Source organism: Cucumis sativus, chromosome 5, assembly GCF_000004075.3.
Source record: "Cucumis sativus cultivar 9930 chromosome 5, Cucumber_9930_V3, whole genome shotgun sequence".
Lineage (NCBI taxonomy): Eukaryota > Viridiplantae > Streptophyta > Magnoliopsida > Cucurbitales > Cucurbitaceae > Cucumis > Cucumis sativus.
The window spans coordinates 22866026-22878858 of NC_026659.2; the positions used below are offsets into that span (position 1 = coordinate 22866026).

Below are 12833 nucleotides of genomic sequence, written 5' to 3' on the forward strand. Positions count from 1 at the left end.
AAAATGGCTTAGAGATCACCGTCTGCATCTTTTGCTAGTCTCTAGATCCAAACGGTTTCCTTTTGAGAGAGTTATTTTGTTATGCTTTGTATCTAGATCTCTTCGTTTTGGTTCAGCTTTAACTTCTTCTTTTTTTTGTTGGTTTTCGCCTTTTTAGCCTGTTCTCTGTGTTTGTTTGCTTTGGTCGTTTTCCCTTGTATTGGTCGAGATCTTTTTTGGGCAGTTTGTTTGGATGTTTTTGTCTTTTCTTGTTTTGCTCTTTGTATAATTCTCTTGTACTTTGAGCATGAGTCTCATTTTCCTTTATTAATAAAGAAGCTTGTATCCGTTTAAAAAAAAAAAGAGTTCTTCTGTGAAAGCCTAGTTAGCGGAGCAACAATTTCTCCATATCCTTTACGAATCTCCTATAGTACCCAGTGAGGCTTAAGAATCCTCTCAGCCCTGTTACATCCTTCGGTTGAGCCCAATTAATCATACTTTTAATTTTCTCCTCATCAGCTTCTGCTCCCGTTTTGGAAATTTGATGCCCTAGGTACTGAATCTTAGAGTATGCTATCATACATTTCCTTTTGTTGGCAAATAGTTGATTGTCTCTCAAAACAGGAAATACAATTCCCAAGTGTTTGTCGTGTTCAGTGATATCAGCACTATAAACTAATATATTGTCAAAAAAACTAACAAACAACGCCTTAAGAAAGGTTTAAATACCTGGTTCATGAGGGATTGGAAGGTAGCAGGGGCATTAATGAGACCGAAAGGCATTACAAGAAATTCGTAATGGCCCTCGTGCGTTTTGAATGCTGTCTCCTCAATGTCCTCTTTCCTCATTCTGATTTGGTGATATCCAGATTTCAGGTCCAGCTTCAAAAAAATCATAGCTCCATGTAGTTCATCTAACAATTCTTCTATAATTGCCATGAGAAATTTATCAGAAGTGGTCACTTGGTTCAGCTTCCTGTAGTCTACGCAAAACCTCCACCCTTCATCTTTTTCCTTAACTAGCAATGTTGGGCTTAAGTAGGGACTATGACTAGGTCTAATTACCCCTGTTTGAAGCATCTCTAGCACCAGCTTCTCAATCTCTTCTTTCTGAACATGACCATACTTATAGGGCCGCACATTCATCGGTCTTTGTTTAGGCATGCAGGATGCCATGATCAATGGCCCTCTTGGGTGGTAGTCCTTTTGGTGCCTTAAAGATATCCCCATATTGTCTCAATAGTGACTTGATCATGGGCAGGTCTTCCTCATCTCCCTTCATCCCTACTTTCTCCTCAAACTCATCTTCCCCTTCAATTTCATAGTGTTGAAACCCAAGAAGGAACCCTTAATCCTCTTCCCCCCCATGTCTTTTCTAACGTCTTTAAGGAACACTCAACTTTAATGAGAGCAGGATCTCCTTTTAGAATTATCTGTTTTTCCCCCACCCAAAAGGTCATGGTTAATGAGGGCCAATGAGCTTTCATAGTTCCTATAGTATCCAACCACTTCATTCCTAACACAACATTCACGCTTCCCAACTCCACAGCCAAGAAATCTGCTCCAATAATCATCTCATTCAGCTTTAGTTCAACCCTCTTACACAACCCATTTCCTTTACAACGCGTGCCATTGCCAATAGTGAACCCTGTTGCTTTTATGGAATAAATCTTTATATCATTGATCATTTAGCAAAAGTACAAGACTAAATATACTAAATGAGGAATAAACTTAAGGAAAGAATCGACGGAATAATATCTCCTAAAAATACTCTAAATACTTCAATACCCTCCCTCAAACTCAAGGTTCAAATCACGAAATTGAGTTTGCTAAGAAAAGAAACTGATGTAAACTATAGCTAGTTAGTTAGTAAAAATCCCTAACTAATTAGAAATACAACTGTAACTAACTTCCTAAAACAGTCTTGTAACTAACTAAATAAAACAACCTTGTAACTAACCTTGAGATATCAATATATAACAGTCTCCTAGCCTGAAATATGGCAGAGAATTCTTTTGAGAAATCAATCCAACTTTGAATTACATCAAATTGGTATCAGAGCAGCCCCGATTCTTGGACGGAATGGCTGGCCGAAGAGTTAACAACCCTGCCACGGGGGAAAACCGTGTGCAAGAAGCAGCGGAGGAAATCACCGCCCTCTCTCCAAAGACATCAACAGTACGCTTGCTGGCTGTTGAGGAATCTTTGGGAGATCTCCACAACAAATTTGATAGATTGATGGAAAGTGTCGAACTGTTAAGCCGAAGAGAAGAATTCCCACAACCACCACCATGGAATGAAATTAACTTCCAAAACGACCAACGTTTTGGTGAAGCAAGAGGCCGGCGAGCAAGGGGATACTTTAGAAACATGAACAATCCACGAGGACTTCAAAGAAGGAGACCCGGTTACGCTATACAGCAACAGCTTGATGAAAACTTTCAAGAAGATCAAGAAGCTTGGCAAGAAACCCAAGAAGATGATTCTTCAAGCGGGGATGAACAAGGAAACATGTGGAACCTCAACGATGATGTACGAGCAGGAAGAAATAACCGAAGAATTGAGGTCAGAAGAGGAGGATACCAAGATTATAAGATGAAGATTGACCTTCCCATGTATGATGGCAAACGAAATATAGAAGCATTCTTGGACTGGATAAAGAGTACTGAAAACTTCTTCAACTACATGGATACGCCTGATCGCAAGAAAGTCCACCTAGTAGCCTTAAAATTAAGGACTGGTGCATCAACTTGGTGGGACCAGTTAGAAATTAATAGACAAAGATGTGGAAAACAACCGGTTCGCTCGTGGGAAAAGATGAAAAAGTTGCTGAAAGCAAGATTCTTACCCCCAAACTACGAACAAACTTTATACAATCAGTACCAAAACTGCCGCCAAGGTGTCCGGTCAGTAGCTGAGTACATTGAAGAATTCCACCGCCTGAGTGCAAGAACAAACCTAAGCGAAAATGAACAACATCAGGTTGCAAGATTTGTGGGAGGCCTCCGATTCGACATCAAGGAAAAGGTCAGACTACAACCATTCCGTTTCCTGTCTGAAGCAATATCATTTGCAGAAACAGTGGAGGAGATGATTGCAATTCGATCCAAGAACCTAAATAGAAGATCAGCATGGGAAACAACTTCGACAAAAAGCAAAACAAACGACCAACCGTCAACCTCAACAAAAGCAAAAGGGAAAGAAATTGATAATCAAGAAGTAGTCGTTGAAAGAAAGAAAGAACAAACGTTCAAACCTAGTAGTTAGAACAGCTACTCCCGCCCGTCATTAGGAAAATGCTTCCGATGTGGCCAAACTGGCCACCTGTCCAACAACTGTCCGCAAAGAAAAACCATTGCAATAGCCGAAGAAGGAGGACAGACGAGTGAAGACAGTATAGAAGCAGAAGAAGAAACTGAACTGATTGAAGCAGATGATGGGGAAAGGGTCTCTTGTGTTATCTAACGGTTACTAATTACGCCCAAGGAAGAAAAGAACCTGCAACGCCACTGTCTTTTCAAGACAAGATGCACCATAAGTGGAAGAGTATGTGATGTAATCATAGACAACGGCAGCAGTGAAAACTTCGTAGCAAAGAAATTAGTAACAGTCTTGAATCTAAAGGCTGAAGCACATCCAAACCCTTACAAGATAGGTTGGGTAAGAAAAGGAGGAGAAGCCACGGTCAGCGAAATCTGTACAGTCCCTCTCTCCATTGGAAACGCCTACAAAGACCAAATTGTTTGTGATGTCATTGAGATGGATGTATGTCATCTCCTACTAGGAAGACCTTGGCAGTATGATACTCAATCATTACACAAAGGGAGAGAAAATACATATGAGTTTCAATGGATGGGAAGAAAGGTAGTTTTACTCCCTATAACAAAAAAGATTAACGAAGGAGTAAGAGGTGAGAAACAGTTATTCATCACTGTTAGTGGGAAAAATATGCTTAAAGAAAGGGAACAAGACATCCTAGGACTGGTTGTTATTGAAAAAACCAAAGAAAAACAGGTTGAAGACATAGAACCCAAATTACAGCAGCTCCTTCATGAGTTCCCACATATAAAGGAAGAACCGAAGGGACTCCCACCCCTTCGAAACATACAGCACCACATAGACTTGATTCCGGGAGCATCACTACCAAATTTGGCTCACTACAGGATGAGCCCCCAAGAGTACAAAATACTTCATGATCATATTGAGGAATTACTAAAGAAAGGCACATCAAACCGAGCCTCAGCCCATGTGCAGTACCAGCACTTCTCACGCCAAAGAAAGATGGAAGCTGGAGAATGTGCGTTGACAGCAGAGCCATCAACCGTATCACGGTAAAGTATAGATTTCCCATTCCAAGGATTAGTGACCTGCTAGATCAACTCGGTAAAGCCAGTATTTTTTCGAAGATTGACTTAAAAAGTGGCTATCATCAAATACGGGTAAGACCTGGCGACGAATGGAAGACAACCTTCAAGACAAACGAAGGATTATTTGAATGGATGGTCATGCCATTCGGCCTTTCTAATGCACCTAGCACCTTCATGAGATTGATGAACCAGGTACTTCACCCATTTCTCAACAAATTCATAGTAGTTTACTTCGATGACATACTTGTTTACAGCACAAACAATGATGAGCATTTACTACACCTAAGGAAGCTGTTCCAAGTCTTAACAGAGGCAGAACTCTACATAAATATTAAGAAAAGCATGTTTATGAAAAAAGAAATTGCATTCCTCGGCTTTATAATCAAACAAGGAAGCATAAGCATGGAACCAAAGAAAATCGAAGCCATCCATACATGGCCGACTCCTGCCTCCATTAAAGAAATACAAGCCTTCCTCGGCCTGGCTTCGTTTTACAGGAAATTCATCAGAAACTTCAGCTCTTTAGCCGCACCCCTAACTGACTGTCTAAAGAAAGGAAACTTCAAATGGACCCCATTACAACAAGAAAGCTTTGAAGATATCAAAAAGAAGCTAACATCCAGCCCTATCCTTAAATTACCAGACTTCTCTTCACCTTTTGAAGTAGCAGTTGATGCATGCTGCACAGGGATTGGAGCTGTCCTAGTTCAACAAGGACATCCTATCGAATACTTCAGTGAAAAACTCAGCACCTCAAGACAGACCTGGAGCACATACGAACAAGAGCTGTATGCCCTTGTCCGAGCACTAAAACAATGGGAACACTACCTGCTTTCTAAAGAATTTGTACTCCTAACTGACCATTTCTCGCTAAAATACCTTCAAGCTCAAAAGAATATCAGTAGGATGCACGCACGCTGGATATCCTTCCTTCAAAGGTTTGACTTCGTGATCAAACACCAATCAGGCAAAGAGAACAAGGTGGCCGATGCTCTAAGCAGAAAAGGCTCCCTACTCACACTACTGTCTTCGGAAATCATAGCATTCAAACATTTACCCGACTTATACGAAGAAGATATTGACTTAAAGGATATCTGGTACAAATGCTCCAACTTCTTAGACGCTGATGACTACCACATTGTTGAGGGATATCTATTTAAAGGAGAACAGTTATGCATCCCGCACACCTCACTACGTGAAGCCTTAATAAAAGAAGCACATTCTGGAGGGCTAGCTGGACATTTCGGACAGAATAAGACATTGGAGATCACTTCCAAACGATACTATTGGCCGCAAATAAGAAAAGACTCCAATAATTTCGTAAAGAGATGCCCCATCTGCCAAAGAACCAAAGGCTCCAGCACGAATGCAGGATTATACTCGCCACTACCCATCCCGACCTCAATATGGGAAGATTTATCAATTGACTTTGTGGTTGGATTACCAAAAACACAAAGACAATTTGACTCAATAATGGTCATAGTAGCAGATTCAGCAAAATGACACATTTCGTAGCATGCAAAAAGACAAATGATGCAATCTACATAGCCAACCTCTTCTTTAGAGAAGTAGTACGACTTCATGGAGTACCTAAAAGCATAGTATCAGACAGAGATGTCAAGTTCCTGAGTCACTTTTGGCGAACACTGTGGAAGAAGTTTGACACAACACTGAAATTCAGCACCACAGCCCACCCACAGACAGATGGACAAACTGAAGTAACAAACAGGACCCTCGGTAATCTGCTACGCTGCCTTAGCGGGTCAAAACCAAAACAATGGGATCTAGCATTGGCTCAAGCTGAATTCGCCTTCAATAATATGAAGAACAGATCAACAGGAAAGTCCCCCTTCGAAGTAGTTTATACCAAACTACCACGATTAACCTTTGATCTCACTACACTCCCTACAACCCTGGATCTCAACAACGAAGCAGAATGCATGGCAGAAAACATCAAAAAACTACACAAGGAAGTCCATGATCATCTTATACAGACAACAGACTCCTACAAAAAGGCAGCAGATAAAAAAAGAAGACAAGCCCACTTCAACAAAGGAGATCTAGTAATGGTACACCTAAAAAAGAGCAGATTTCCTACTGGCACCTACAACAAGCTGAAAGACAGACAAATTGGACCATTCCATATATTAGAGAAATACGGAGATAATGCCTTCAAGATCGATCTACCACAAGACATACACATACACCCAGTCTTCAATGTTGCTGACCTAAAGCCATACCATGCACCAGATCGCTTCAGGCTTGCTGACTGATGGACCCTGGGACGAGTCCATCCTTAGGGGGGTGGAATGATGTAAACTATAGCTAGTTAGTTAGTAAAAATCCCTAACTAATTAGAAATACAGCTGTAACTAACTTCCTAAAACAGTCTTGTAACTAACTAAATAAAACAACCTTGTAACTAACCTTGAGATATCAATATATAACAGTCTCCTAGCCTGAAATATGGCAGAGAATTCTTTTGAGAAATCAATCCAACTTTGAATTACATCAGAAACAAATCAGTAGATCAGAAGCCCACAGAGAACAAACACAAAGAACTTCTAGGCTAAAAAAAATCCACGAAGAACAAAACAAAGAACTTCTGGGATAGAAACATAGATCCTCTATAGAGATCTATAAAAGAACCTACAAAGAACAAAACAAGAACTCTTGGGATTGATAGGGAGATGGCAGAACGCAAAGTAAGGCATGAGGGGAAGGTTGGCTGGATCTGGAGTGGACGGATCGAAATCAAACAAAGACGAGCTGAACAGATCTTCAAACGAGACTGGATCTGTGGGACAGAGCAGATGGAAACCGGAGCTGTGCATGACAAATCTGAACTGAAACTGGTCGATAGTGGAGCAAATCAGAACCAGATGCGGAAACTAAATCAGAGCAGGTTGGAATCAGACTGAACGAATTCAAAATCTGGAGGTGAACAGAACAAAAAGTGAACTTATCAGAGCTGAGAGGCTGAGCAGAACTAAACAAAAAATGAATCGGGGGCAGATGGTGGTGAAAACGAAGAAGACGACTGGGATTTGGATGGTGGCAGATTTGAGCGGCAAAGGGAATTAAGGTGCGGCGATGGTGGTAGATTTGGAGATCTAAGGGGCAGCGGCGGAGACGGCTAATGGGGGATGGCTCGACCTCTGTCGACGAATGATCAATGGAGGCAGACATCGAACGTGGATGTGGGGGCTAGATTCAATGAGACAAAAGAAACCTAGAGCTCTGATACCATGTTGCTTTTATGGAATAAATCTTTATTTCATTGATCATTTAGCAAAAGTACAAGACTAAATATACTAAATGAGGAATAAACTTAAGGAAAGAATCGACATAATAATATCTCCTATAAATACTCTAAATACTCCAATAATCATCTCATTCAGCTTTAGTTCAACCCTCTTACACAACCCCTTTCCTTTACAACGCGTGCCATTGCCAATAGTGAACCCCAAACTCAGTACCCTTCACAACTAAGATTTCCCTATCCTCCACTAATTCTGGTGTATAAAGTTGTGTGTGGCCCCCCTATCATTCAGCTTTAGTTCAATCTTCTATGCACTTGGATATCATAGAAGGAACTGAAATTGAGCTAAAAACGATTACTGGATTTTCTTCAAAGGGAACCATGAAGATGAAAGGGATGGTAAAATGGAAAGAATTAGTGGAGGATAGGGAAATCTTAGTTTTTCTTCCATCTATCATTGAGCCATTGCGAGTGTAAAAACCTCCAGTTTCATGGCTCTGATACCAGTTGTTAGGATACTAACAAGAATAATCTAAAATATCCCAACTTAATGGCAGAAACTGAGACAGTACTCTGCTGATTTATATATAGACATAACCAAAAATGTGATAACAAATCCAAAGATGACGATAACGAAAAGAACAAACAACAAGAAAAACATATCAGCCTCCTGACAATGAGCTGAGAAACTTGCTACAGCAGCCTTTACAACCAAAAGATGGAAGATAAAATAACCTAGCTACCCTAAACCCAATAAAGGTTTATATATAGCTCTCCTATCTTCCTCCCCGCGAGTCCCACCTGCACAAACTTTTTCAGATTATTCCTCCATCATTAAATGCTTGTTCATTTACCTTTTTACCCCTCCTCTTGTACGTATAAATAATAGGGGATCTTACAGAAGTCTGATTGGAGCAAATACAAGATGGTTTGAGCTACACTACATTCAATTGAGTTATTATATCATGGGGGGAGACATTTCTGAGCATATTTGCTACATCGGCAGTTTATATAAATAAATATAGTAGACGCTACAAAAAGCTTGAATCTTCTTAAAGGGAGCAAGATACTCTCTCCTCAAACAAATTGTGTGAGTTTGTTTTTCAATATCTACTCCATTATTCTTGTTTGGTCAATAGAATTTTATCTATAACGTCAATGATTAAATTATCATATTAATATCAAATTAAAATAATAATAACAATGTTAACTAAAGATTGAATTACATTTCCCACAATGGAAGCACTTTGGAAGATATTGGGCGTACCTTATTGTGGGCTGCTGAGCCACCATACTGGTGTGCGAGTGTGTCACCCATTCTCTCATAAAATGCCATCAACTCATCAGCTAAAGGGGCATCAAGATGGATTTTGGGGGAATCTAAAATTTCCAAGGCATGAAGCTGGTGTCCAAGAGCAGCAAACCCGTATGCATATTGTGCAACATTTGTACGGTCGAGGCAGTCTATGCAATTGGTCCTGAGCACCCCACTCTGGAATAACGACTGCTTAATAATGTAATTCCCATTAGAAGCAAGGTTGTCCGCACTTATTTGCTTTTCCATGCTAGCAGCATCTTCGACATCATTGTTTGAATGTAACTGAGAAGATATGCTACAATTTCCTTCACTCCTGAAAGAAAGTTTGCATATAAAGTTTATTGTCGGGAAGAGTCAAGAAACATGCTACCAGAAAAGTGACACCATTGCCAACCAGACTGTACTCCTTGGCTAAAATCTATCGTTCATTCTTACATTGAGAGGGAGACATCAGCTCAGAAACATAACCATGGAAAAAAAAATGTGAATATGCATAGTAACCAACTAAGAAGCACAGACACCTAAGTTTGGCTAGCGTGTTCATGTCAAGCACTCTAACACTTGTTTGACACATATAAGACACTTGTTAATGCAACAAATTTGTTAGACATGATGAAATATTGGTCAAGTAGAGATTAAAAAGGCATATATTTGGGCAGTAATCATAAATTCTTAGGGTGAAATGCATCAAGCTAAGTTTTTAAACATCTAAATGCATCAACATGTTTGCTTTAAACCTTCTTTTGGTGTAAAAATGATGTATATTTTTTAAAAAATCATTTCAATAAATCTGTTCTTGTGTTTTAAAAGAATATTGTGTTGTGTTCTACCCATGCTTAATAGCTAACCAGCCATCACTTTGGCCAAATCCATATAGATATTAGTTTTGGATAAATAGGTGAGACCTAGTGGACATGTACGGTATATAATCAGACAGAAGAAAGGGCCATGAACTACGTACAGTGTAAAAATATCTAATATAATCAGCTCAAATCACTAAGAAGGCATGGGCGTTTGGAGCAACAAATGGGTTATTATAGTCCTAGGTTATTATATTTGAGTTATAATAATTTGTGTTTTGTATGTAGATTATTTTAGTTTGGATTATGATAGTATGTGTTTCAGGTGTAAATTGTTTTAGTTCGAGAAGGAAGTGGTAAACAGTGTAGAAGGAAATAGCAAACATTGTAGAAAAAAATAAAAATGATGAATGTAAAATAGTAAAAATTGTAGCAAATAGTAAATACCGTAGAAAATGGGAATGATAAAATAGTATTTATTATAGCTAATTGAGAACTTTATCTTTTAAAGGAAACAAGATTCTGTCAGGCTCCCAAACACAAATAACTAATAAAAGACCCAACAGTGGCTAAACAGAGTCAGTACTCTGCTATTTTTTATTTATATATAAGCCAAAATATCACAAGCAACAAGATAAACGATAACGAAAGAAAGAAATACCCAGAAAAACATACCAGCTCTCTTTACAAGAAGGATACTACCCTCTTGCGGCTACAGCAGCCTGCCCTCCTAAAGAAGATTCCCAAAATAAAACCTACCCAGCCTATTACAACATTTCCTATTTATAGTTCTCCTAAAATTCCACCCAGTGGCCCATTCAGCACGTGCTCCTTCCCCATCATTCTTTCTTATTATTAGCTGGTGAATTCTCATTTCTGCCCCTCCTCAAATACGTATGTATAATTGGTGGTCTAACAATACCTTTCGATTCCAGATTCACCTTGTCCTCAAGGTGGAATGTGGGGAATTGTTGATTCATCTGGTATACAGCTTTCCAGGTAGCTTCTGATTCAGGTAGATTCTTCCATTTGACTAACCATTTATTCGCTTCCAGCTCCTTATTCCAACAGATTCCCAATACCGTCTCAAGCCATAACTGTAGCTCAAAGTCCTCTGTCAATATAGGATGTTGTTGCTGGACCACTTGTTGATTTCCCAGCTTGAGTTTTAGTTGGGAGATGCGAAAAACATTGTGAATAATTGCTTCCGGGGGGAGTTGAAGCCTGTATGCTACTTCTCCTATTTCTTCAATGATTGGATATGGTCCATAAAATCTAGGGGCCAGTTTTTCACATCTTTTGCGAGCTAACGAGCGTTGCCTATAAGGACGGAGTTTCAAGTATACTTCATCTCCTATTCTGAATTTCAGTTCCCTTCTTTTTGTGTCTGCCATTTTCTTCATACGATTTTGTGCCCCAGTCAGATTCTCCTTCAGAGCATTCAATGCTAAGTCCCTTTCTTTTAATATTAACTCTACTTCATTGTTCGGAGTTTTTCTATTCCCATAAGAAATGGGGGGGGGGGGTTGTCTTCCATACACCGTTTGGAAAGGGCTGGATCTCGTGGAGGAGTGGAATGTTGTATTATACCACAACTCAGCCCATGGAATAAACTTATCCCACTTGTGCGGTTGCGCGTTGCAAAAGCATCTTAGATATGTCTCCACACACTGATTGACTCTTTCAGTCTATCTATCGGTTTGGGGGTAAAAAGCGGTACTTCTTTTCAATTTAGTTCCCATGGATGCAAACAATTCTTTCCAAAAATGACTAATGAAGATTTTATCCCTGTCGGATATTAATGATTTAGGTATTCCATGTTGGCTGACCACTCTTTCAACAAACACTTTGGCTACCTGTTTTAGCTGTGAATGGGTGTTCCATGGTAACGAAATGAGCATACTTGCTTAATCTGTCCACAATGACCATGATCACGTTCATTCCTCCCGCTTTTGGCAATCCTTCTATGAAATCCATGGACCACTCCTCCAATATGGCTTTCGGAAAGGGTATTGGTTGAAGTACCCCTGCTGGTTTTGTGGCTTCATATTTGTTCCTTTGACATACCTCACATTGCTCGACGTATTTCTTGATGCCTGTTTTCATTCCTTTCCAATACAGCTCTCCGCTCATTCTTTTATAGGTTCTTAGGAACCCTGAATGCCCTCCTAGAAGGGAATCATGGAAAGTATGCATCAACGTCGGTATCAATGAAGAATTTCTGGAAAGCACAACTCTGTTCTTGTAAAGAAGTTTCCCATTCTCCAAACGGTATTTACTCCCTTTCTCGGAACCATGTTGTAACTCCTCCCTAATTCTTTGGAGTTCTGTATCTTGCAGCACTTCCCGATTCACTATTTCCATATTCACAATTCGTACCGTGGACATCGAATTCATTTCCATTGGTTGTTCGATTCTACAGAGTGCATCTGCTGCCTTGTTTTGTAGCCCCGGTTGATATAGTATCTCGAAATCATATCCTAGTAGTTTGGTTAACCACTTTTGGAACTGCAGTTGTACCTCCCTCTGTTCCAGCAGAAACTTGAGTGCTTTCTGATCTGATATAATTGTAAATTTCCTCCCAAGGAGGTAATGCCTCCATTTCTACACGGACAGTACGACAGCCATGAGTTCTCTTTCATAAACCGATTTGGATTGTGCTCTGCTGGATAATTTTTGGCTGAAGATGGCTATGGGATGCCCATTTTGAGATAGTACCGCCCCCAACCCTATGCCCGATGTGTCTGTTTCAATAATAAACGATAGATTCCAGTTAGGCAACGCTAGAACGGGGATGGTAGTCATGGCTATCTTTAATTTTTCAAAAGCTGCAGAGGCGTCTTCATTCCAGAAGGAGTTCTTCTGGAGTTTAGTTAGTGGGGCGGCAATTTCGCCATATCCCTAGAAAATCTCCTATAGTAGCAGGTCAAGCCTAAGAATCCTCGCAATCTGGTCACATCCTTGGGTTGAGGCCAGTTTGTCATATCCTTAATTTTCTCTTCATCCGCTTCTACACCTTTACTGGAGATCATGTGTCCTAAGTATTGGATTTGAGAGTGCTATTACGCACTCTTTCTTATTCGCGAACAATTGATTATCCCTCATGA

The 12833-nt window shown here is 39.9% G+C and overlaps 1 protein-coding gene across 12 annotated transcripts in view; it reads right to left on the bottom strand.

Moving 5' to 3' along the window:
* Nucleotides 1-12833, bottom strand: part of LOC101209319 (phosphoinositide phosphatase SAC4) — a 91954-nt gene that overhangs the window by 58983 nt on the left and 20138 nt on the right. For all 12 annotated transcript variants that reach the window (XR_004216451.1, XR_004216452.1, XR_004216454.1 and 9 more), the window contains exon 10: nucleotides 8876-9239. Coding sequence is in view for 7 of the 12 variants with exons in the window: in XM_031885086.1 (XP_031740946.1) it covers nucleotides 8876-9239 (364 nt within the window). In the remaining 5 variants the exon portion in view is untranslated. The remainder of the gene's footprint in view (nucleotides 1-8875; nucleotides 9240-12833) is intronic.